Raw genomic sequence first — 27070 nt, 5'->3', positions numbered from 1 at the left:
GTCCTGCCCTGCTCCACATGGCATGGAGCAATGTGGATTGTGTGGGAGTGTGTTCCGCTCTCTCACCAAGCACAAGATGATCGTCTGGGGGGAAAGCAAGTTTTCTCCTGCTAACTGGGCAAAGAGGCACCTTTTAAATGTAGTGATTCTCTTTGTTTAGCAGGGGGAGAGCAACTGGCCCTATCCACCCCCAGCATAGCATCCCTCCAGTGGCTGTTGCTGGTGTCTATCTTATGTGTCTTTTTAGATTGTGAGCCCTTTGGGGACAGGGAGCCATCTTCTTTGTTTGTTTGATTGTATTTCTCTATGTAAACCGCTTTGGAAACTTTTGTTGAAAAGTGGTATATAAATCTGTGTTGTTTGCAAAGCCTTCCTCACCCCGCCTGCCTTCCTGCCTGCCCGCTCACCCAGTAGGTTGTGTGAATGGCCCCAAAGTTTATCCAAAGTTGTTTTCAATAGCTTATTTTATCAAATTTATCCATTGGTTAGAATTTTTAGTTTGTGGTTATTTATTTATTCATTCATTCATTCATTCAGTTTTTATACAGCCCTTCCAAAATGGCTCAGGGCAGTTTACAATTAGCTATCTAATTGTTTGTTCAATTGCTTGTTCGGTTATCTAATGTTTGTTCACACTTTTAATACAAGTTTTGCATTTCTTGCTCTGTGAGTTAAAAATCAAGGTTCAAAGGGGCATTCTGAGAGTCGGAAGTATGGTGGGGTAGCATCACGGTAGAAGGAATCCTTTATTGGGTTGGCTGCAGAATGCCTGATCAGGGTCTCTTTGCTTCTCGCTACAGGATCTCAAAATGAATTCACCATTTTGGAAAGGAAGCCTTTTAAGGATGTAGCTAACTTTCCCAGTGTACAGTCTAGATGGCGAAGAAAGTACCAGGACTTCTTTGATGAGGAAATGGACACCCCCCCAGAAATGGACACTCCTACATGCCTATTTCCCTTAAAAATATGGTCAGGATCAGATGACGATATTGCTGTTACTACACAATCAAGAAGGGCATCTTTGAGTCCCAGCCCCGTATCCCCAGAATATACCTGGGAACTGGAAGATAAAGACCCTGCACTCCCAGATTATTATAAGTGGGAACCAGAAGATTTAGACCGTGAGATCAAGGAGATAACAAAGCCCCTGTCAGATGGTACTGGCCAGAAAAGGCTCAGCTTTGCAGCCTCAGTACATGATGTGGAAGAGGAAGATAAAGACCGCAGCATCATGGAGGTGACATCAGACCCTGCTGATGAGAGAAGACCCAGTACTGCATCCCTATTGTATAATGACCGTGATGTTGCAGAGGTGACAAAGTCCTAGTTGGATTTTAGCCACAGAAACCACACTACTTTGCATCCATGAGACATCTCTCTCTACACAAATGAATTAGCTGATAGAAAAAGCTGGGTTTCCTGTTTGGGACCTTTTTCTAAGAAGAATTTATGCCAGATGAGCTGTGGTTACTCCCCCAGAATGATACAGGGGATATTGCTGTGTATTTCTTATTGCTCCCCCCAATAGCTGCACCTGCCTTTCTAGCCACATTGGCTGCTATAGATCTTGCCAATTGGGAGACATTAGAAATGGGGCCAGTTCCTCCTGGAGCTGGGATCATATCAAGGTAAGGGGGAATAGGGTGGTTCTGTGTGGACTTGGGCCCATTGTAAACAATTCCTTGGAAGACTTGAATAAAATCTAGCAAACCCATCTGTTTCCTTTTTAAGAAAAAAATTGGCTCTTCCTTCCTTCCTTCTTCCTACCTTCCTTCCTTCCTTCCTTCCTACCTTCCTTCCTTTGCCTTTTTTCAGCAATATATTTATAACCAGCATACACTCACAAAAACAAGCATCAGGATCAGCTCCAGGATTTGAGGGGCTTATGGGCTATAGACTATCAGTTGACTCCTGTATCCAATGAGAGGTGGAGAGAGTGTAGCACACAGAGCATTTTGAGTCCTCTACCCAAATGATTCATGTAAACAAACCATGCCAAGTCCCAAATCTGCTTTTTAAAAAATTCCCAACTGTCTGTAGTGCAATTTCACCATTCTCTATAACATCTGTGCCCAGAAGCAGAGTTTGTCTCCCAATTTATTGTAATAAGTCCCTCCCAATTTATTGTATGTATTGTAATTAGTCCCTCCCAATTTATGTCCCTCCCAATTTATTGTAATAAGAGCTGGTCCTGCAGTAGCAAGCATGACTTGTCCCCTTAGCTAAGCAGGGTCCACCCTGGTTGCATATGAATGGGAGGCTTGATGTGTGAGCACTGTAAGATATTCCCCTCAGGGGATAGAGCTGCTCTGGGAAGAGCAGACTGTTTCAAGTGCCATCCCTGGTGGCATCCCCAAGATAGGGCTAAGAGAGATTCCTGCCAGCAACCTTGGAGAAGCTGCTGCCAGTCTGTGTAGACAATACTGAGCTAGATGGACCTATGGTCTGACTCAGTATATGACAGTTTCCTATGTTCCTAAGATCATACTTTTATATTCTGCTGCATTCATCCAGAATAACACTCTGGATCCATTCTTACAATTTCTAATGGAGGCTAACACTCCCAGTTCACCAACAGATTTTGTGGCAAGCCAGCGGTTAACCAGGCATTAATCCTGGAGTCCTGGCCTGGATCTTCCCTGAGGCCTCAGTTGTAGAGGGGAGTGAGTTGCAGCAACCCAAGCCCCCTCACCATTTTTGACCTCTCCTGCTTCTCCTGAGTGCAAATGAAGAGATTTCCTCTCTGCCCCTAGATGGCAGGGCTATAAATGCTGCTGCCCTGCCAGCCAGCTTGGGAATAGCCTCACTCCCTCTTGACTTTTTGTGGAGGTTTGTCTGGATGCTGACAGAGAGGAGACTCTATTGGAGGAGTAGCCCACCCCTTGAATGTAATATCCCCCACCTCAGATCCTTTAGGGCTGGGCAGCTAGAGCCAGTTGACCCCTCAGTAGAGCCCTGGACTACTGAGGACCTGGTGCTCCTTCCAGTATGGCTCCTGCCATTTCCTTGGAGTCACTCCACTCCACTCCACTCCACTCCACTCCACTCCACCCCACCCCACCCCAGAGTGGAGGCGACATCATACCAGGGCAGAGCTCTGAAGCTGGAATGCTCACCTGTCTCCCCCTCTCCTTCTGACTAATGGGCCTAATCAAGAGGAAGCAGAGGCCAGCTTGAGTGCCTCCCCTGGTGTAAGGATCCAGGAAGAGAGGGACTCGTACCAGTTACATAAGCCCTCAATTGGCACCAGCTTTCTGCTGGTTCAGCAGTTCCTGTTTAGAGCTTGTGACCAGCTGCCTCACCTGAGCGGAGTCTGGACACATGCAAGGCCTGCTCCTTTTGCTTTAAAGTATGGCTGAGTTATCCCATAGGCCAAATGAAATAACTGCTCCTTCCCATTTGGTCTGTTTGCTGGGGCGACAACATTTCGGTATGCTGCTTCACAATGTGCATCTCCTCTTCAGGGGTGACAGTCCTGCCTCACTGGCTGGAATAGGTGCATTTTCACTTGGCATTTAAACTCCATTAAGAAGTGGCCCAGACAGATCTCTGAGGGTCCAAGAGCAGGGGGTTCCACAGTCTAGGCATTATTACTGCCACTACAACAAATATTTATATACCGCTTTTCAACAAACGTTCTCAAAGTGGCTTACATAGAAAAGGAAATAATAAATGAGATGGGTCCCTGTCCCCAAAGGGCTCACAATCTTTATACATTTAAAAAGTGCTTCCATCACCCACTCTGATGTGGGTGAGAGATTAAGCAGGGCCTCCTTTAGCTATCTGAATGAATAGAGGAAGCCTCTCAATTGGAGGAGATGGTTCTTTAAGTAGCTTGCTCCCAAAAAGTAAGAACAAGTATTTCTTGGGCCTGGAAACAAATCAGAAGTTGACAGAGTAGGATGGTCACATGTTCAAAGCAAGTTGTTCTAGTAAGAACTGATCTGCCTACTTTCCTTTCACTGTCCCGACAACTGGACTAAATTTGGTCCAAATTGGTTAGGCAGTTCACAAGTTAGCCCTCAAACATTCACACGTCCACTATCTTGAATCAGGGTGGATGACATCATCACAAACTATGCCATTGAGGCATCCCAATATGTCCCTACAGCTGTAGCAAAGTTGATTCAAATTAGTTAGGCAGTTCACAAGTTAGCCCACTTGCACCTCAAATGTTTATGCGTCCGCCATCTCGAACTGGAGTGGATGACATCATCACAAACTACACCATTGAGTGTCCCTATGTGTCCCTACAACTGTACCTAATTTGGTTCATATTGGTCCAGACATTGCAAAGTTGATAGGGACACGTGTGCCCACATGCACACACACGGAATGCCAGATGATCTCATAAGCCTACTGGAAAGTAGGCCAAAAACCAACTCAGGTTAGAATGTCGAATGCTACATTTTGCACCAATTGGTCCCTAAACCCTTTTCAAAGGCAGCCCTATGAAGGGTGTATTATAGCAGTCCAAATTTGATATGAATGTATGAAGGTGCATGCTACGGAGTCAGATCATTGGTCCATCTAACACAATGTCTACTGGTGAGCAGCAGCTTTTCAGGGCTTCAGATGAGTCTGAGGCAGGTGTGACTATGGACAGGTCTACCTGTGAGGAAATGGAGCAGTTTGATAGCAACTATGCCCAAGCTGCTTAAAAACATTGTTGGCCACAGTCACCCCATCCAGGATTCAAAGAACAAAGCCATATCCAGGAGCATTCGAAAGCTGTGAACATGATTCTTCAAAGGGAGATAGACCCCAGCACCATTCAAAACAGGCTAAATCCCTGTCCCCAGCAGTCCTATTGATCAGGAACATGTGCCTGGGTCAAATGTTTATTCTGAAGTCAACTTGAAATAATCCAAGACTTCAGTGCTCTCTCTCCTGAAAGATAATCTTAGCACTGTGGCAAACAGCAGGTGAGGGTGGCAAGGATCTAGATTGAGACTGTGGAATATGGAAAGGTTTCCTTTCCTCAATAAATTTGTGAGGCCTTCTTCCATGGAGGTTTTCAAGAAGAAGCTGGAAGACCACTAAACAGTGACATGGATGTTTTGGATTTCAATGGGGTTGGATTATATAGGGAACTGATAAAAGCCCTTCTGGTTCCATGATTCCACGGTTGTTGTACCCAGAATGATAAGTAGCTGAGTCGCCCCTTTGACCTCTCATCTGAGGGTTTATTTTATGCTGCAGGGTCATCTCCCACTCTATGACATCATCAGACCGGAACCTCTCCAAGCAACGGCTGAAAGCTAGGTGGTGGGAGAGAACCTGGCATGGGGGAGGGTTCCACATCCACCTCCAGAGAGCCAATGCCACCAAAAACTCTTGGTCCCTCCCGTCACCTTTTGGCACCAAACTTAAAACCTCTTTCATGGTACCACTTAGATCAGAAATTTGAAATTTCCTTCCCATGCTTGTGCTAATTGTCCTAGCTGAACTACAGCTTCTTCATTCCATTCTGGGCTCTCAGATGTTGCCAACAGGGTTGCTCATTCTTACAGCTCTTTGGAAAGTGGGTTGTGGTGAGAATTAGAAACAGGAAGGCATTTTGCTGTAAGTATTTGCGTGTGACTACTGTTCTGGATCAACAGCTGATACTGTTCTGGATCAACAGCTGATAAGTGGAAAAAAAGCTTCTGTTCCGTCTTCAAGCCGGGGTCAGCCCACTAATGAAGTGTGATGAGACAGCTGCCTCTGCTGGTGAATTGTCAGAGCAGGGGCGTAAGGAGATTACCTGCAGCCGGAGAATGAAGTCCTGCTGGTGGCTTCCCCTGCCCCTTCTGATTTTTAACTGCGCGGGTGAAGTGTGTGTCCCCAAGCCACGCCCCTTGCACCTGATGTCAGATTCAGAGGGTGTGGCCAATACCAGGGTCGGGGCCAGTCAGCTCCTGCAGAGTTTCCCCAGTCAGCTATGCTGGCCTTGGGCCAAAATAAACACATACATACATACCCCAGTCAGCGGTTCCTGGAATCGCTGACTGAGAGCTCCTTTCCCTGCCTCTGCACGGAAGGAGGGAAAGGACATCAGATGCAGGGGTCATGGCTTTGGGGCAAGGTAAAACCATGTTTAAAGTTACGTATTGTAAAAGTTTCAAATTAAAAGTTATGAATAAATAGCTAAAAACTAAGAAACCTACCAGATATATCAGTGGATAAAATATTTAAAAGTCTCTCTGAAAAGATGTATCTTCAATTATTTCTTTAAAAACTGAGCTCAGGTTAGTTTTGGGAAAGGAGGAAAAGATAAGGCAAGGGAGGAAGAGGAAGAGAAAGAGAGAGAAAAGAGAGCAGGAGGAGGGGGGAAGAGAAAGAGGAGGAAGGAGCAAAGAGCTCCTTTGCACTGTTGGCAGGAAGTGATGGCATGGTGCCCCCAGAGGTGACACGGCCTCACCATGCCTTCTCGAGCAAAATTAGGTTTTGGGCCAAGCCTGTCTCCAGCAAGGACTTTGAGGTAGGGATGTGCACAGAACCGGTTCAAAGAACCGATGGTTTCGCTGATTCGAAGGCAGCGGGGGTCTCCCTTTAAGAGCAGGGGGAGGGTGCACTTACTTATGACGTCAGCAACTTCTGGTCATATCCGGAAGAGGAGGGCAACGGGGCAGCAGGGAGGTATGCTGCCGCCCCAATGGGCTGCTAAAAATATAGACGTCAGTGGGGGGAAAGCGGCAGGAGGCGTAAGTGCACCCTCCCTCCACTCTTAAAGGGAGACCCCCGCCGCCTTTGAACCACCCTGCTGCGGTTCCGCGCACATCTCTACTTTGAGGCAGTCTTAATCTTTCCTTAATTCTGCAGAGTTTATCTGACATCACTACTAATGTTGAAGGAGCAAAACCTCCCATTCCTGAAGAATGGAGACTTCACTCAGCAGCGTTGACAGGTAAAAGATCTTTGGTATGACTTTGTCTTGATTCCTGTGCACGTAACTTATACCGTCAGTTGTGATCTTTTAATCACGATTTTTTAAAAAAATAACAAGGTTTTGAAGGGCTTTAAATGGTAAAATTTGTGGAATTTATTTGGTACATTTATGCCTCCCTGAGCTCCTTGGAAGAAGTGCAAAAATTATGGACAAGAATATTCACCAACCACTGTTTATCTAATATACTTCATGTGGAGGAGAAGAATACTTAAGACAATTATTCTCCAATTCACTGATTCATGTCTCACGAATTTCCTCACCCAAGAATAACTTGCATATCCATAGATGGCTCCAGGGGCATAGCAAGGTTGGAGTGGGACCAGAGACAAGATTTTGAAATGCTCCCCCTCACTGAAGCTCAGCTCATGAAGTAAAGAAATCTTAAATGAGGCTGAATAGTGGTTACAAAAAGCATAGTAAAATTATACACACACACACACACAACACCTATGTGCCACAATAGAACATAATCCTAAATTATTATTTTTTAAGTTTTGTAAATTGTGGACGATGCAAGTCATATAATGGTACTAGAGAAAGACATGCTGTGCTGGTAGCTCTCGTTCTTAATATGCACATCAATTTCGGAGGATGAATACAGCTGGGGGAGTCAGTCATGTGACTTGCTTCTGGGGGGGGGGCCCAAGGCAGTGGGCCCCCAGACAACTGTCTCTCCTTGCCCTATTATAGTTATACCCCTGGATGGCTCCTTGGGGACATGGCTATTGGCTAACAAAGGAAGAAAACCTCCAAAATACCTTAAGGAGCATACTCAAGAGGAGAGAGAGAAAAGGAATTGAAGCTTCAATTTTTAAAAATGGTGTATAAATGGTTGATATAATCTATTTAATTTTATAATTTTATGAACAAAATCATTATGTTTAAAGATCAACGAAACAAAGTCCTTCATTATCTTGACAAATCTTTCTTTCTGTAAGTTAAAGTCAGAAAATATTAGTTTCAGGGGCATAGCAAGGGGAGAGTGGGCCTGTGTTCACCAACAATCTCAAGTTTTGTTAAACATTTAAGGCAGATAGTTGGCATGTTTTTCCCTGGTTCAAAACTGGAGGTATACTTCACTCACAAAAGGTTTGCTTTTAGAGAACGTAAAAGTAAGGATTATCCACCCTCAGAGCAACCCCACCCTCTTTATTAAAGTGGGAGTTACTGTTCTGGGCATGACATTTCTGTGGGAGTTGCAGAATGATTAGGTCAATGATTTTTTAAAATTTCAGTGAATATCAGATCCCGCATTTCTCTGATAGTACAATTTCGGTATAATCTTTTTTAAAAAATCATTAGAAACCATCGGATTGCCCAATTTAATTTAAATTAAATACACAGAGTCCTGCCATTTTCCACTACCATTGTGCAAAATTTCAGAGCTCTCCACCCAGCTATTACACCACTCTGATTTTTTGTCTCTTTCCCCCATAGACTTGGTTTTAAAAGGTGTCCTTGCATGATTCTGCAATGGTGTGGTTGCACAAAGACACCTTTTTAAACAACAGCAACACTTCAGATTACCACCACTGGGGAGAAATTTGCTCTTCAGATGCCATTTTGTATTTCCATCGCTATTTCATCTTCTGATTTTCTGACTATTTTAACAATAATTTTAACAGTATTTACAGATTACATCCAATCCTGAGTACAGTACAGTGTGTGTAAGCTGCTATGGAATTTGAATTTGCTTGTCATTGCCCGGATGTTGGCTGCAGGGCACACACAATAGGCCTGCCCAGTCAGAAATTGAGAGGGGTAGCAGGTGGAGCCAACACTCCCCAAAGTCACTCTCAAGTAGGGTTGTGCGTTTTGTGTTTTTTTTCTGTTTTGTTTTTGGCCCGAATCCGAAACACCCCAATTTTGTTCTTTGTTCGAAACCAGCCAATCCGAAACACCCCAATTTTGTTCTTTGTTCAAAATTGCAAAATCCGAATCCAAAACGTTTTGGATTTTAAAAAATGCCCCCAGGGAAAAACTAGTGGGTGGGGGTAGTAGTGCCCAATGGGTTGAAACTATCACCCAAATTTCAGAGGAATAAGGCAAAGGGCTGATCTTTGGTGAATTTTTGAAGTATAGGATTTTTCCCATAGGGAATAATTGAGGTTTCAACAAAAGTATAGCTTCATGTTGGGGGGAAAGGGGTGGCCCAGAGCAGAGTAGGGTGGGTGGTAGTACCCAGTGGGGGCAAAGAAACTGCCAGAATTATTTCAACGGAATTGGGCATAGGGCTGATTTTTAAATATTTAATGGAGTATACACATCTTTCAAGTTCTTCCCCATAGGGAATGATGGAGGTTTCAGCAGCCCCATAACTGCACTTGTGGGGCACTGGGGTGGCCCAAAGCGAGTGGTGGTGTAGAGCACATAGGGTGCCAACCACCCCCATGGGTTGCTAACCCATGGGGTACTGGGTTCTGTTGTTTCTGAGATGTTTTGAGTGTAGATTCAGATTCACTGGTAGCATGTGAGAGTGGATTCATGGCTTCTCATTGAAAATCTCATATGCTACCAGAGAATCTACACTCAGAACACCTCAGAAACAACAGAACCCAGCACCCCATGGGTTAGCAACCCATGGGGGTGGTTGGCACCCTATGTGCACTATACCACCACCCGCTCCCAGCCACCCCATTGCCCCCCAGGTGGAGTTATGGGTCTGCTGAAACCTCCATTATTCCCGGGGGGGGGGGACTTTAAAGAATCGTAAACTTCAACAATTTCTAAGAAATCAGCCCTTTGCCCTATTCCTTTGGAATCTGGGTTGTGACAGGCACCCCTTGGGGCACTGCCACCCAACCCACTGTTTTTCCGCTCAGGTCCCCTTTCTACCCTGAATCTGCCCCAAAGACATGTCAACTTCAGAAATTCTTTAAAAATCAGCCCTTTTCCCAATTCCTTTGGAATCTGGGTGGCAGCAGGCACCCATTGGGGCACTACCACCTGAACCACTCTTCTGCCCCCAAAGCCCCCTTTCTGCCCCGAATCCACCTCAAATAACATCAACATCACACATCACATATCAACAACAGCAGAGCTTTGGGGAAAATCAGGCAGATTTCCAAAGGTCATGCGCATCCACATCCCTCCCCCCGCCCGAAATGCAATTGATCTACACACAACAGTGTGAAACAACAACAACAATGAAATGCACACTGCCCCACTGGCCAATGAGGGTAAATGCACACTACCCCACTAGCCAATGAGGGTAAAATTTACCCTTAAATTTGCTTAAAAGGAATAAGGAGGCAATTGCCAGCAGATCAGCCCATGCTTTCACTGGCCAATCTGCAGGCTGGAAGGGCTGGAAATTCAAACAGATGTCAAAACTCAAGATGGAGATTGAAGGAGAAAGACTTTTTGCGATTGCAAAATGGAATTCCAAAACAGCCAAAACAACAAAACGTTTTGTATCCAAAACAGGGACATTTTGTTTTGGCTACAAAATTTTCTGTTTTGAGCATTGGGTGTTTTGTTTTGGCTACAAAACAGCTGAAATGGCCTGTTTTGTGCGCAAAACGTTTTGTATCCGAAACGAAATGCACATCCCTACTCTCAAGCAAGTAGCCGTAACTCCATCTCTCGCTTTATCTGCGGGGTCCCTCTGTGCGCAGCAAACATGCCAAGTGCAACTTTTAAAACATGCTTATATTACAGGAGAGGAGAGCTGTGGTAGCAAGCATGACTTGTGGTAGCAAGCATGACTTGTCCACAGGGTACAGCCTGGTTGCATATAATAGGGAGAGTATAAAAAGTTTGTGAGTATAAAAGTGTGTGAGCACTGTAAGATATTCCCTTCAGGGGATGGAGCTGCTCTGGGAAGAGCAGAAGGCTTCAAGTTCCCTCCCTGGCAGCATCTTCAAGATAGGGCTGAGAGAGATTCCTGCCTGCAACCTTGGAGAAGCCTCTGCCAGTCTGTGAAGACAGTACTGAGCTAGATAGACCAATGGTCTGACTCAGTATATGGCACCCTCCTATTTTCCTGTGTACATATTAAGGGCCAATCATCATGAAAAAAGCTGTTGGCTATATGAACAGCACTCTCCTGTATTAAAGTTGATGTAAACCCTTCCCTCACCTGAACTTCCCTACCCTATATGTAGTGAAACGGGTGAATCACCATTTGGAAAACGTCCCTGAGATCTCCAAGATACCCGCCTGGCCTGGCTGCACTTCATCTCATGGGCCACATGGGATTCCAGGACAGAATACCCGTGGAAGTACACTGGCAGGGTTTGCCTCCTCTTTTCATGGCTCCACCACCCTGCAACGGATACAGCATTTGTCTGTGCAGACAGATGCCTTATTTGTGGAGAGTGGAAGGAGACAAGGTTAAGGAGTGTGTCGTCAATGAGAGGGCAGCTTGTGGCACACTCTGTAACCACAGTGGCATCAAGAGTAAACACGGCTACTGAGTTCTGTTGCAGCAATGAGTGAATTGCTAATGAGTGAAAAGGGCTTCTGCCTGCAGTGCAATTGTGTTGCCTAGTTTTCTCACGATATTTTCATCTGTGTCTGGACTTATTTTTAATTCCTTCACAGCAACCCCCCAAACCTGACTGAGCCATCTGAGAGCAGCAGACCCCAAGACCTGACCGAGCCGTCTGAGGGCATTGGACCTCAAGATCTGACTGAGTCGTCTGAGAGCAGCAGACCCCAAGACCTGACTGAGTCATCTGAGAGCAGCAGACCCCAAGACCTGACTGAACCATATGAAAGCATTGGACCCCAAGACCTGACTGAGCCATATGAAAGCATTGGACCCCAAGACCTGACTGAGCCATATGAAAGCATGGGACCCCAAGACCTGACTGAGACATCTGAGAGCAGCAGACCCCAATTCCTGACTGAGACGTCTGAGAGCAGCAGACCCCAATTCCTGACTGAGACGTCTGAGAGCAGCAGACCCCAATTCCTGACTGAGACATCAGAGAGCAGCAGACCCCAATTCCTGACTGAGACGTCTGAGAGCAGCAGACCCCACGACCTGACTGAGCTGTCTGAGAGCAGTAGGCCTCAAGACCTGACTGATCCATCTGAGAGCAGCAGACCCCAACAGAGCAGGAAACTGGAGATACGGCTGGAGTTACCAGAGCAGCAGGAAGGGGAGGGGCAGCTTCTGACATCCCCCTCTTATTCCTCAGGAAGGAGTACAACAGAATGGGGGGATGAACTATCCACCTTTCTTTCCACTGAGCCAAGTACATCCTCTCACATCTCTCTTAGCTCAACCGAGTAAGTGAAACCCATTTTCCAGCAGAGGGTAGCATTCCACGGCATGAGCTGTGTCCTTCATGTCGGGATACTTTTCAGAAGTCCCTCAGATATGTAGCTATTCAGCTATTCCTTGTCTCTTCACCACTCCATGTCTCTGCAGAGTCCCATGGTCTTGACCCTTCATTTGCTCAACTATTGAGCCAAAGGGAATTCTGCCCACTGTATCCCATGCTCCTGGAGAATTGTTTACCTTCAATGAGCCCCTGGTGGCGCAGTGGTAAAAAACTGTCGCCCTGTAACCAGAAGGTTACAAGTTCGATCCTGACCAGGGACTCAAGGTTGACTCAGCCTTCCATCCTTCCGAGGTCGGTAAAATGAGTACCCAGAATGTTGGGGGGCAATATGCTAAATCATTGTAAACCGCTTAGAGAGCTTCCAGCTATAGAGCAGTATATAAATGTAAGTGCTATTGCTATTGCTATTGCTATTCACAGCTACCTTACTACAATATCAAGATACGGTGGTTGTGTTGTAATGCTGTCAGGTTTAACACACCTTCACCTTCTGTCTCTGTGATTTGGCTCTTTTTTTCTCCCCTCTCTCGCAGCAAACTCCAAGGACTCTCAGATACAGAAACAACACTGGAGATATCACAGCTGCAGTCTGAGGAGGAGCCCTCCTTCCCCATATGGAAGAAGACAAAATGGCATGAGATACCTAGCTGTCATGTCCCAGTGTGCCGGCAATCCTTCCACGACTGTTGCTGTGTCAGTATAACTGAGTAAGTTGAGGCTCTGGTAACCGGATCTCTCTCCACATCTGAATCTCTCACCACTCCCTCCCTTCACTGCTGATGTGAAGGGAGGTGCTTTTGTTGGGGTGCTTTTGAAGTGCCCTCCGTAATGATCAGGAGTCCCACACGTGTTGTTTTCATTTTATAAAGCCATTTAGCCGTCTCTCTGTGTCTTTTCAAATTGCTGCCACTTTTTTGATCCCTTTCATCCAGTTGCTCAGCTCGTGGGGATGAGCTGAGGTGACTTTTTGTGACCTGTCCCTCATTGTCACTGGGCAGCCCTGAAAGTCTTACAAGCTGCCTGTTAGCTCTGGGCCTACCTCTTTGACCTGTAGGAGAAAGAGAACAAATTAGACGACAGTCCGCAATGCATTACCCTTTCCCCATTTCCCACAGGCAGCTGATCAAGCTCAGCCCAGTGCAGCTTGCAAAGGCACCATTTCCCAAAGGCTTCAGTCAGAAACAGCACAAAAGAAATGAGGTGAGATTAGTTGGAAGGAATTCAGGCCTGTGCTTTGATCTCCAGGGCAGTGATTTTCAGATTCTGGGATGCCCCAGAAAAGGATTGGGGGTCCCTCAATGAGGATATCAATCATGGTGGACAAACTTCCCTGAAAGGCAGCTGGCCCATCGCCACTGCTGAAATGCACAGCTGCAGAGGAGCGTTAAATGTGTACTAGGTCGCACTCACTCAGATTCACCCTCTTTGCTAATTCAAGTACAGACATGCTTCAGTACTTGAAACATCCCTAATCTCACCTCTGTTCTCATGCCTCGGTCTCAGCCTCTTACTATTATGTAGTAGGCATGTTCACATGACCGCTGGCAGTGTAGGAGAAGCACCCAGCCTGGATAGGGGAGCTAGGTATGTTCCTGATTCTTGGTCATGTGCTTGCAAAAAACCTAAGTAGGAGGAGGGGTGCATGATCATGTGTCAGGTGGCAGCTGGGTAGGACGACTCTTCCACCTACTTCGGGAAAATGGGAGGAGAGCTGGTCTTGTGGTAGCAGACACAGATTACCCTCTTTGCTAAGCAGGGTCCACTCTGGTTTCCATTTAAATGGGAGACTGCATATGAGCACTGTCAGCTCAACTTGTCATAATCAAAATTAAATCTTATCACTCCATGCGAGGGGCATTATTTATTCCTGCTACAATTCGTCTTTCTACTGCCAAAGTGTATCCCTTACTTTTATATGGTGCTCAATTGGGGCCTATTGACAACTTTGCGCCTTTAGAAGCCATACAAGCTAAGTTTATTGGACACATGTCCCTCGCTGCGTGCCAAACACAGTAATTAGACTTCAGGTGGGACTTATTAGGCTTGAGTCATGTTATTGGCATTGTATGATTCTGTTCTGGCTAAAATTGGTTCTTGTATCTTGTTCAAGGGGGATTGGCCTCCTTAATAATGATGGATGGCCACACATTTAAATGAAAGTTTTTAGTCATAAATAAATTAGCTCATTACAGACTTTCCCCAGTCGAATTAATTGACCTAGGCAGAGGCGTATCTAGGGAAAATAGCGCCTAGGGCAAACACTGAAATTGCGCCCCCTGTCCAAGCATCTGACACCCATCTTTCAGATAACTTTACCATAATATCAGCTGAAAAATACAAGTCAGGGTCGTTAATCTTTTAATATTTCAAAAACTATTTTAGCAGTGGACTTAGCCAGACAAAAAAATGCTGGAAAACTACAAATTTCAGTGTGCTGGGGCTCATGAAACATCCAAATACTATGTGGAGGTGTACTTGGAAAACTAAACAGAAGTGCCTGTCTAATTCTCTACTATGTATTGTAGCATCACCATTACATAAGTTTTAAAAATAAATGGAGAATTTGACTTTTCCCAGATACTCTGTAAATAATTAAAGGATATGCAGAGTAAACTGTGTCACTGCTTGGAATATATTCTAGTCTTTCAGAAAGACAGTTAAAATGAGAGAAAGAGAGCAAGAAACTCCCAGTGGGCCTTAATATTAAGGATTTCACACTGATTCAAAGACAAATTCACCATTAATAGCCATATTAGCAAGACATCACATTTAACTCACTTATCACAAGAAGCAAAGTAAGAGCAAATGAATACAATCCTAGCTCATAAGCATCATCTCAGTATTCACAAGCCCTGATTCTCTGTACATAGTGCCAATCTGAATATGTGTACAGTGACTTATATTATATATTATTATTTTTTTACCTGTAGCCCCTTCAGGGGGCTTCCTAAAGGCTGGGGGGTTTGCAAAGGTTCCTCCTCCCCCCACTGGCCTCTAGGGCCTCGCCGGGACCATTTGAGCATGTGCAGTGGCCATTTTTAAAAATCTTTTTTTTTTAATGGCCACTGAAAACAAAATGGCCACCGCGCATACTCAAATGGCCTCTGCAAGGTCTGGCATGACCTAGGGCCTCACAGAGGCCATTTGAGCATGCACGGTGGCCATTTTGTTTTTGGCAGCAATTTTTTTAAAAAAAATTAATTTTACAAAATGGCGCCCCCTTCAAGTGGCGCCCAGGGCACGTGCCCTGCCTGCCCTACCCCTAGATACGCCCCTGGACCTAGGACTAGATCAGGCCACAAAGGTGGTTAAACAACGCATTTTAGATATTGAACTACAGGATGAATTGGCTGGCCTCAAGAGTGGTATGTGTATATATATATATATATATATATATATATATATATATATATATATATATATGGAACCAAACTATAAGCTTTAAACCTGCAGAATACTTAAGTGAGGTATCTCTTTCTAAATTTAGGCGTGCTCTTACTTTAGCACGTCTTAATGCACTGCCTACAGTGGTTCTTGATGGCAGGTTTGGAGGGATTTTTCCTCCTGACTGTGCCGTTGTGGCACTGGGGCCATAGAAACCACTTCACATGTTATCCTATATTGTGTTTTCTATAAGGATATTAGTTAGTTAGTTAGTTAGTTAGTTATTCGATTTCTATACCGCCCTTCCAAAAATGGCTCAGGGCGGTTTACACAGAGAAATAATAAATAAAAATAAGATGGCTCCCTGTCCCCAGAGGGCTCACAATCTAAAAGAAACATAAGACAGACACCAACAACAGTCACTGGAAGTACTGTGCTGGGGGTCAATAGGGCCAGTTACTCTCCCCCTGCTAAATAAAGAGAATCACCACGGTAAAAGGTGCCTCTTAGCCAAGTTAGCAGGGGTTATTCACTTAAGTTTAATTTCCCCTCTATTGGAAAACCTCCCTGGACATCCCAATGACTTTTATTTATTTTTTTTTTTTAGCAAACACCAATAAGGAGATTATTTGCAGAATGGCTAAGTTTTTTTAATATTGTTTGTAAAATTCATTCTGATTTTATGTAACTGTACTCTTTTCCTGGTCAATGACTGAAATAAAAATCTATCTATCTATCTATCTATCTATCTATCTATCTGAGCACTGTCAGATATTCCCCTTAGGGTATAGGGCCTCTCTGGGATGAGCATTTGCATGCTTGCATGCAGAAGGTTCCAGGTTCCCTCCCTGGCAACTCCAAATAGGGCTGAGAGCAGGGATGTGCACAAATTCGGAATTTGAACCTCCCTGGCCCAGCTTGGTTTTGGTTCCAGTTGAGCCGGACCTGGTCCAGCTTGACCACTGAACTGGTTCCGAGCTCTACTGGGAAAGAGGAATCTAGTCATCACTAAAATGGCCTCCATGTGTGCACAGAGGCCTGAACCAGGCTGCTGCCAGCCCTGACAACTCTGGGGGAGGCCAGTGGGGGTGGGCAGGAGCTGCCCCCCTCCGTGTGACCACTGCCAATGGGGCTTGTAAGTACTAAATGAATTTCCTCCTGCCTGCTTTACCCTTAGGGAAGCCCCCTGCCACTTTACTGGTAAAGGGGAATCTTCACCAGATTCCCATTTACCAGTAGAGCTCCAAGACGGCTCGGTTAGAACCGGGCCCAGTTCAACCCTGAACCTGCTGAGGTGGGCCAAGCTGGCTCGCACACCCTTAGCTGAGAGAGACTCCTGCCTGTCACCTTGAAGAAAGAGCTTCCAGTCTGTCTAGACAGTACTGAGCTAGATGGACCAATGGCCTGACTTGGTAGAAGGCAGCTTCCCATGTTCCTAAAATGCCTCGGACGGAATCTGGGTAGGATGCACTCATCTTACCCAGCGGCTGCCTGACACATGATCACATTCCCCTCGTCCTTCCTAGGTTTTTGTAAGCACTTGGCCCTAAATCAGGAGTGTGTCCAACTCTTCTACCTTGTCTGGGTGTTTCTCCTACCCTGCTGGTGGTTATGTGAATGAGCCTATTCTGTATTAGGTTATAATGTAGGTTATAAATCCCTAAGCGGCCAAAAAGCTATCTTTAAATATGTTAATCAAAAGGCAACTGTGATGGTCATTTTTACTGAAACAACCTGCCAGTGCTGGACAGGCTATTGCTACAAAGTGAATAAAGAGCAGGTAAAGCATACAGCAGATGAGAGATGTTGACTTGTAGCAATGTGTACAGTGGGGAAGATGTTCAGGTAGTGATTCTTAGGTGTGAAAGCTTACAATGCACAAGAGTCCCCTGATGTAATCTGTGAAAAGTATAGACTAGTATTGCAGCAAGATAACTAAGGTGACCGATAAGCAAGCTGCAATCAGCCAATAGAAAATGTCGTTGCAGATAGCCATGGTGTGTGTTTTTCTGGGGAAAGTGTGTTAAAAGTATATTTTAATCTGTGCTGATTTTTAAATATTATTTTAAATTTTGTACACCACCTAGAGATGTACATATCAGGCAGTATTTAAAAATGATAAATAAACAAACAAATAATAAGAGCCATGAGAGAAGAGGCCACGCAGACCTTCTTGGGAAGTACATTCCATATTGTGCGGGCCACCAGAGAGAAGGCCCTGCTTTGCACCCTCCCTGACCTTACCTGGATGAAAAGTGGGGCGCACAGCTGAGGCTTTTCTGACATTCTACGTGTCTGGACTGTACATGTACAGAGCTTCTCTTGTCCCTACCAGATCGGTGACAATTGATTCCGGGACTCAGGCCAAGTAATAGATAAGCTTGTAAGTAGTGTGTGTGTGTGTGTGTGTGTGTGTGTGTGTGTGTGTGTGTTTGCTTGAAACGGCAAAGCTAGAGGTTTTGATTTTAGTGCTGCTTTCTGTTTAGTGGATTGTTATTATCATATTATAGATACTCTGCATTGCTTGTTTCTTGTCTGCTGTACTTAATAAAGGTCACATAAAAGCCATCAAGTTTAAACAGGTTATTCAGTGATTTCTTCCTTCAGAGGGTCTTGCTGTGAGGTTACCCCAACCCCGCATAACAGCAGAGGTAGGAAGCTGGTGCTTTCCGTCTCCTTCTGCTCCAACTGCCAGACTGAAATTGTACATCTAAGCACATCTTGCTGTTTCCCCAACCGCAGGTCTCTTCCTCCACCTCTGAGAATGTGCTAAAGCAGAAATTTCCTGCCTCCATACAGAAGAAAAAGGCACACTTCAAGGTCTGGCCACCAAGGACTTCTTCATCTCTCTCATGCAAAGGAAGTGACAGGCGTTCGGGCAGGTTGGAATCTGTGATGGAATATGATAAACATCTATGACAAATGCATTAAGAATATTAATGATGTTAGCCATGATGTCTAGATCATGATGTCACCACCTAGAGATGTACATATCAGGCAGTATAGAAATAAGATAGATAGATAGATAGATAGATAGATAGATAGATAGATAGATAGATAGATAGATAGATAGATAGATAGATAGGAAACTGCTACAGTCAGAGGCAGTATACCTTTCAATATTAGATTGCTGGTGCCGCAAAACCAGAGTTAAGGGCGGCAAAACTCCACTCTGACCGAAGGCTCAGAGTGCAGTTTGGGAAGGGAAACAGCGGGGCCTTTTTCACCCTTAACTCCGGTTTCCTCAATTCAGATGTGTGGCTTGGGAAACCGGAGGTGAAGGGACCTCCGGTTTCCTAGTACGTCTGAATTCAGCAAAACAGTACACAGAAAACACACATAGTGCAGAGTTCACTTTTTTAAAAAAAAACTCCCTCACTCTTGAACACTTGCACCATCTCTGATGAAAAAGTTATAAACTTGGAAAGCTGTTTGGTGTGTGATGGGAAAGCATTCTCTACTAAAGTTATCTGATGAGACTTCGTCTTCATCTTTATTGCATGTATTAGAACTCCCTTCCAGACATTCAGATGAATGCATGTTGGCAGTGGCAGGTGGGAGCTGGAGCTGGGTTATGATGTCAGGCTCTGCCCTGACCTGCATGCTTTTCTCTGCTTCCCAGTTATGAAGAGAGAGCCTCTTCTGTATGGATAGTTGTACATATGTTCAAGATGTCCAGAGTTCATCTGCAACATCTTAAATGTTTGCCTACTGTATATGCCTATCACAGTTGGTGCTTGTTCTTATATGAGGAGGAGGGAACCTTTCAGCTGTATTGGTAGCCCCTTGGCCCCTGAACAAGTCAACTTACTATTTCAGGTCTTGAAACAACAAAGAAAGATTTCATTCTTGCCAGGCCTGCCCAGCTAGTTGAGGCCTCTGCCACTACTACTTCTGGAGGTTGGGATTTAAAAATATGCAACAAAAATGACTAATGATGAGCGGTTTGTATATGTCTTGGCAGGAGGAGTAAAGCTTTGTACAATCTCTATACAACCTTCTACGATGTGGGGGAAGAGTATGACCCGTGTTGTGATCTGCGAGAAACAGGTAACAAACTGGGTCCAACTTGCCTCATGAGAGAGGTCTGCCAAAAGACCAATTTGCCACTCTTCTCTTGCTAATACAAGCAATTACATCAGCAGTTTTCCCCCCTGTCTAAATATGGGGGGGGGTGTGCTTGTGCTGCCTGTGGGGTTACCAAAACAGTCGGCTGTGCTGTACATACATAGAGTTGTCTTTGTGGTGACTCTGGCATGATTATGTAAATTGTGTCACATTGATGCCAGAGCGCTTGCAAGGCATGGCCTGCTGTGTCAGGGAACCTTGGTTGGAGTTGCCAAAACTTGCCAGGTTCCAGGGACTCTTCCCGACACTGATATATTCTAACTTCATTGCAAGTTACTGTATCATGGAAAATAAAATGGGAATCCACATGAAGAGGGACACAATGTCCTTCTCAGTGTCGATTTCCCATTTTATCAGCCCCTGTACAATCTGGAAGAGCATCTGTACAATCTGTAGCAGAATCTGGTGTCAAGAATCTAAAATAGATTCTAGAGGGCTTGGAAGTTTGGAGGACATTTCTGAAGAATAGCCCAGAACCACCGTGTTATCCTTGCTTTGCAGATACCTCTTACACTTCAGGGATCTCCAGGGCTTGCACCATTTTCGGTTCCATGAGGAAGGGAAGGATTAATGTCAGCAAGCTCCTCCTCACCTTACACACTCTGGGGATCATGATGACGTCTGCTCAGATGGCTCAGGCTCTCAAGTTCACTGCTGTGGATGGTGCGTGCTAGCCCTCATTCTCAAGCCTGCGGATCTTACCCACGGTTATTTTATGTTCATTGGACGCAGTCAGGTTAAAGTCTGAAAAACCAGCAGGATAATTAGCAGAGTTAAACCAAACATTAGTGCCTTTACACAGGTGGGATCAAAGTGTTGCATATATTAGAAACTCATTACAACGCTTACAACAAAAACCTTTTTGGTTTTTAGATTTTTTTTTAAAGAATTAAAAACATCAAATATTAATTTCAAACACATCCGAATCTATTTTATAGCATGCAAAAAGGTTTCTTCTAGTCATATCTAAGCATAATACTTTTATGCAAATCAATAAAGATATAATATTTCTGTTGTCTGTCTTCCTCCTTTTCATGGACATAGTTTATTATTTTTGACATTATTGTATAAATTCATAATGTATTTAGCCATTCATTAATTGTCAGTATTTATGTGGTATATATGATCCTAGATTCTGCAGTCATATAGGCCACCATTTCTCTACACTGTGGGATAATGTGTTTTTTTTAAATATAGGTCATCAGAAGTAGTATAGGATATAACTGAATATCATACCCCATTACTTGACTCATTAATGATTAAATATTTCCCTGGCATTGTCTTAGGGCATAAATAAAGGTTCTACTCTGAGGGTGGCACTTTCGATATGTTTTCATCTAATTCCCATTAATTTTAATTATTAAATATTTTGTATGCCTGGGTCATTTTCCATTCTGAATTTGCTGCTTTTCAGTTCTCGAGTATAGTTTTGGGTGGGAAGAAAATCTGATTTGGGTGGGAAGAAAATCTGAGCATCAGCAAAAATACTACCCATGCACTTACAGCTGAACCTCTTCACCACCACCACAACCAATCTTGATGCTGTATTCAAATGTGAGACTGCCTTTTAGAACCTGAATTAGCTTGTAGAATCCAAATCTGATATTAGAATCTGTATAGGAATTCCTTGAGACCCAAAAGAGAGGTACAACATTTGATTTAGCAGTAATAAACATACCATACCCATCCCATGTCGCTTACCAATTTATCTTGCCTCTCTTCTCCATATAGCTCATGGGAATCTGAACTTCGCTGACTTCTTGGATGCTGTGGATGATACTCCACCATTCACTGGAACAAAGGGTATGATGCAGTGTGATGAAACGAGGGTGACTTTATGCTTTCCTGGAATCTACTCTCAGTAGAGATATTGCTCTGATCCCAAATATAGGAGCATGCCACTCCTTCAAAGTAGGCTGCCACCAGTTGAAGACTGATCTAAAGCTTCGACTGATCTAAAGCTGACCAGGCTTAGACACCGCTTCAACAACTTAGAACTGTCCGGCTTGGAACTTTCAGGCACTGTACAGCCAGAATCCACACAACCCAGCTCTAGACAAGATATTATTCTGAAACCAACTTGACAGGAGCGAATGACCTTACAAGGCACATGGGGAAGAGCTTTGCAAGTAATCCTCCAGAACCTGTTAAACCAGACTGAAGCCATTTCAAAGTATATGGACTTTATTAAGAAACAAGGGTTGCACACAGAATAAGGAATTTGGGGGGGGATAGGGTGAAACTGGGAGTAAAGAAAGGAATACAGGAATTCAAAAGAAAATACAAAAAGCATTTACTAACTGATGAGCACTGAGTTTTACCTTAGTCTGTCAGCAGGCAAGTCCTTGGCTGAGAGAGCATTAATCCCTACAGCTTCTCTGTGGAACACCCATTTGCAGATGGAAAAGATCAACACTGGCAGGCAGGAACATGGCTATAATTGGAAAAAAATGTCCCACAGGCCTGGGGGGTGGGTGACTGACTAGGCAAACTGCTTGCTCTTCACTCTCTCCCTCCTGCCTTTCCCAAGAAAGAGGTGGGTGGACAGGGCTTCATCTTAATATTTTGTCCTGGGGCCCACTCCGACACTGCTACGTCCCTGGTACAAGAAGGGAAACTGAGGCAATGGTTTCTGATGGGGAAAGGCTGTATGTTGATGCTTACTGCCTGGATAACACTTTGCCCCCATCTCTCATCTCCTGTCTGCATTAACTGAGGGTTGGCACTGAAATTTCTCTAAAGTGAAACTCAACAGAGAATTTTGAGGTTCTTCTAAGCAAAGACTGAATTTCAAAGAAGAATTATATTCAAGGTGAAAGTGAAATTGGAGAGAATATTGGGGTTCCTTCCAAGGAGAAGCATTAAAGAATTTTATCAGATGGTTTCTCTACATCCCCTACCACATGAGAGCACCAGCTGAGAACTCTGATGGCTCTTTCACCAACAGGCAAGGGACAGTGGAAATGACTGAAAATCCCACACACCATGGAGGAGCCACTGATTGCGCCTCTCAATTCCTTGCTTATTTTCCCTTATCTATCAGTAGATAATTTCCCCTTATTCTCCCACTCCCAAGTCCTAGGGAAAATTAACTAGTTAGGAATGAGATACAGGTTGGTAATCAGGAGAGGGGAAATGCCAGCCAGATGCTAATATTTCCCTGTGTGATTTTGTTCCCTGCCAGCTTTCTCTGCCTCTTCTTCTTGCAATTAAATTCTCAACAGATAGATCTCTCATGGGATGGGGAGTTCCCTTCAGTTGTGTGTGTAACATGTAGACAACCTCTAAATCATGTAATTCACATAGTTCAAAAGAGCTCATTTCAGACTAACCTGAAATTTACATTCCCCTCTAGATAACCTTCCCCCACTTACTCTTGCAGTCTTGTTCTGCAAGTACATTTTTTTTAAGTTTTATCAATATAACTGAAGGTTTTACATCTTTCCAGCCACCTCAAAGGCAGATAGTTGGCTTGAGCCAGTTTTCACGTAGAGTTCTTTCAAGCATGTGTGCCTCAGTTTCATGGCTCTGTTGTCATTTGTGAGGTAAACCATCATGCTTAACTACGTTAACTTGTCCTTTTATTTTCAAAATGAGTAATTTTCCTCATGCCAACCAATAATAATAATAATAATAATATCCAAAACCATTCCCTGGCAGAGATAAACTGGCCAAAGATGGTTTCACTTGGAGCCCACTGCTCACTTAAATTCCTCTGCTGGATTATGTGGGAATTAAGGGGACATTGATTATTTTTAGCTTGCAAACCATGGTTATTTTCCTCCTCTGTACATTCCACAGCTCTCAGGAACACTCGACAAATTTTCAAAAAAATTCAAAAGGACATGGTGCTTATTGAGGACTTGGAGCCCATCTTGGAATGTCTAGGAGTCACCCTGAGCCGCAGGATTATAGAACGGGCACTGAGATGCATTCGGGTTACCTGTGAGTATCCACCATTTCAGAGTGTGTCAAACATGGGAATGCATGGTTCAGTAAAAGAACATAAAATGTGGTGTAGTGCTGGGAAGTATGGCTACCCTTCTATAGTCTTTGACCTCCACAGAAGAATCTGGTTGTTACTTCATGTTCAGTCATGATCCCTCCCTGATTTTTCTTCTCTGCCCTTGATCCATGGAGATCTCTGGCCAGACATGAGTCACTTCTAACCTGGATCTCTTTGATATGATTTGCTCCACTTTTCTGGAAATTTGCTTACTCTATTCATTTAAAGTCTTTCTATCCCACTTATAGCAACTGGCATCAAAATGATCAGGGCTACAATAAGAAATTGCATGTCCCACTGACTGAAATGGACATTCAACAATATAAACTACAGATAGCCACGTGGTAAAAACAAACAAACAACAACAATAAAAACTCCAACTGCATTCACAAGACCAGTCATTTTAGAACTCTCCACAGCCTGGTGGCCTTCCACAAAGATCAACACAACTGGACATTGATAGATCTCTTTGCTTAGTTGGTGCCACAGAACTCAGACTGTGACTGAGAAGGCCCTATTCCACATCTGCATCAACTTTCCCCCCTAAAGATGGACTCTTAAACAGGGGACCTATGTATGTGGGCTTAAATGGGGAGACGCACTCCCTAACATAAGGTCCCTTTTTTCTGCTGCAGGGGATGGGAAACTGAACATCTCAGATTTCCTGTTAACAGTAAAAGGACCACCATGTCACCATCAAGGAATAGGTAAGTGCCCATTGTCTATTAGCTAGCTTGGTATACATTTGGAGGAATTTCACAAGGTTCTTTTGCTAAGTGGAGTAGGTTGTCACCCTAGTCTATGTAAAAGTTAGCATTTTCATAGAGCTTTTAGAGTGTTCAACGTGCTTTGGAAACATCATCTTGTTGTAAATCCTACAACAATCCTAGAAGATAAAGATCAGAATAACTATCCCCATTTTACAGATGAGAAAGAGAGAGTTGCTTATCAACAACTACTAATACTACTCCTATGAATATACTCCTATGAATATATCACTCTTCAACAAAAGTTCTCAAAGCATTTTACACAAATAATACATAAGGTAGTTCCCTGTCCCCAAAGGGCTCACAATCTAAAAAGCAACATAAAATAGATACCAGCAGCAGCCACTGAAGGGATGCTGTGCTGGGTTGGATAGGGATAGTTGCTCTACCCCTGCTAAATGTAAGAGAACTTTAAATGGTGCCTCTTTGCTCAGTTAGCAAGTATCATTTAACTAAGATCACCTTGTGCATTCATGGCAGAGATCAGATTTGGGCTTCATTATTTCTCATGATTTGCTTAATCTCTGTAACCTTCTCCACACAATCCAATGTGCATACTGTGTCAACAAGTGTGGGAGATCTGAGTCTTTGCTACCACCAATATATAACTGCTGAACATTACTCTTTCAAGGGTCTCTATGGCCTCTTCAGAGGTAGTCCCCCTCTAAGAGGTTAAAAATCCACAGGAGAGGAAAAAATTCAAAGCAGCACCGAGTTAAAGCCACTGGGGCTTCTGATACATTAAACAAACAAACAAAACTGGGGGGGGGGGAGAAAAGCAGTTGTTGGCATTACAAATTTTAAAAGGAAAAAATAGAGAGACAGATAAGCCCAGCAGGCACTCTTGTGTCTGTTTCTCCACTGGGCCAGGCAGGCACCACCACCACTATCAGTCTGCTCTCTGCTGCTGCTGCAGTCTCTCTGTCCGATCTTTCCTCCTCCTGATGTATTCTCTTTTCCTGAAAGGATACATCAAGAGGAGGAAGGACACTATAAGGCTCTGCCTCCATTCCCAGTCCCCTTAAATACATTTTGAAACTCCCTCCTTTGGCCTCCCCACTCCCTCACCCAAGCCAATGGGGGCACAGTGGCCCATGACAACACTTGATTTGTATGATAACAAATCAACCAAGATGGAAGGAGATTATAAGGCAATCTCAATCCGAGCCAGTGCCAGAAAACCAATCAGCAATGGAAAAACAGACCTCCAAAATAGTGCTCGAAACACTTGAAACATTTGAAGTTGAAACAGGCCCTTTTGTTTTGTTTCAAACTTGAAACAGGCCCTTTATTTGAAGGGGTTTTTTCCAATCTTGAAACACTCAAAATGGCCCATTTTGAATGTTTGTACAGCCATATTTTAAACATGCCGCATAAATTCTAGATATTTCTCAAACTTGTACTAAAAGGCAAAACCAGACATCATCCCCCTGAATATGTGTTTTCTTCTTAAATAGTGGCTGTGAGGAAGGCCTGGTCCAGATCAGGACCACATCATAGGTAGGAGTGGACTTTTCCCCTTTGCCCTATACCATTTTCACACACACCCACACACACACCCTCTGAAGCAGTTATTTGCCTGGAAGGTACCATTTGCCAAAGAGAGGGACAAATGTGTATGTGGCAGGGAGGGGTGGGGTGAGGGCATGATTTTTCAGTACAAATCCAGCGTGGGAACAAAGGGTTAAAGCTCTCCCCCACAGTTAGGGAAGTATTGTGCAAAGTTTTATTACTTGAGAGCTATATTGGTAATGGTATAGCATCCAATTTTATTGAGTCCTTCTTCTGGCTTTAACTACAATAGGTCTCTTTGCTCTGTCTGCAGCATCCTTAAATGAATATGCCACTTTGGAGAGTGGGTCTAATAGGGGTGATTCAGAGCTTACATGGAGAAGAAAACTGGGTTCATTTGATGAAGATATACCTATTCACTTTCACCTGTCTCCCCATGTCACATTCTATGGTGTAGATGAAGAGATTACTCTTGAGCAATTGCAGAGGGAGATATGTAAATCCCAGAGACCTGTTGAGCTGGAAAGACCCAGCACTGCACCCCCACTGAGTCCTGCAGAGGAGGAGAAGGGCAAAGACCGTCATGTCATAGATTGGCCAAAAGTCAAACCAAACTTTGGCTATACAAGTCAGGACACGCTGTTTCCAATAAGCTCCACCCTGTCCTCTAAACAAGAGGTTAAGAAGTTTGGCCAGGAGCCAAAGTTGCCACTGAGTGTGGCCCAAGCAGATACTCCTCTCTCAGTTGTTCAGATGACTGTCAACTACAACACTTTCGAACAAAAGAAGAAGAAGAAGAAGTTGTCTTTCCAGAACAAGTTCCCGAGGAGGTATGAGCGTGAGGAAACTGCACACTAAGAAACAAATTCCAGGAGCTTTAGAAGTGAAGTCAGGGAAGGATCAGAAAGGCCCAATCAGCTGAGCAGTCACCCAAAGTGGATCCTAAAGTGTCATCCATCCCAGTGCAACACACACTTGAGCTTGTACATGTCTGATCAGGTGAACTGTAAAAGGCATTTACATGACCATTAAATTCAGGTGCCCATCA

The 27070-nt window shown here is 44.1% G+C and overlaps 2 protein-coding genes across 9 annotated transcripts in view; both read left to right on the top strand.

Moving 5' to 3' along the window:
- LOC128330458 (uncharacterized) overlaps positions 1 to 1712 on the top strand; it is an 86744-nt gene extending 85032 nt beyond the window's left edge. For all 3 annotated transcript variants that reach the window (XM_053263402.1, XM_053263401.1, XM_053263400.1), the window contains exon 16: positions 801 to 1712. In XM_053263402.1, coding sequence (XP_053119377.1) covers positions 801 to 1327 — 527 coding nt within the window. In that variant the 3' untranslated portion in view covers positions 1328 to 1712. The remainder of the gene's footprint in view (positions 1 to 800) is intronic.
- Positions 1713 to 5245: 3533 nt separating this feature from the next.
- On the top strand, positions 5246 to 27070 carry LOC128328947 (uncharacterized). Of its 6 annotated transcripts, none has more exons than XM_053259225.1 (13): positions 5246 to 5565; positions 6805 to 6889; positions 11477 to 12169; positions 12759 to 12932; positions 13341 to 13425; positions 18352 to 18491; positions 19574 to 19659; positions 20239 to 20400; positions 21469 to 21540; positions 23539 to 23682; positions 24379 to 24450; positions 25968 to 26010; positions 26480 to 26606. In XM_053259225.1, the coding sequence occupies exons 2-13, from the start codon at positions 6861 to 6863 to the stop codon at positions 26481 to 26483; spliced, it is 1704 nt and encodes a 567-aa protein (XP_053115200.1). In that variant the 5' UTR covers positions 5246 to 5565; positions 6805 to 6860; the 3' UTR covers positions 26484 to 26606. The 6 variants fall into 6 exon arrangements, with proteins under 6 accessions (XP_053115200.1, XP_053115199.1, XP_053115198.1 ...); XM_053259224.1 differs by lacking the exon at positions 26480 to 26606 and adding an exon at positions 26336 to 26476; XM_053259223.1 differs by lacking the exon at positions 26480 to 26606 and adding an exon at positions 26315 to 26476.

This window comes from Hemicordylus capensis, chromosome 6, assembly GCF_027244095.1.
Source record: "Hemicordylus capensis ecotype Gifberg chromosome 6, rHemCap1.1.pri, whole genome shotgun sequence".
Classification (NCBI taxonomy): Eukaryota; Metazoa; Chordata; class Lepidosauria; order Squamata; family Cordylidae; genus Hemicordylus; species Hemicordylus capensis.
Note: the sequence above shows the minus strand (reverse complement) of the source record. Positions and strands in the feature narration are given on the sequence as shown.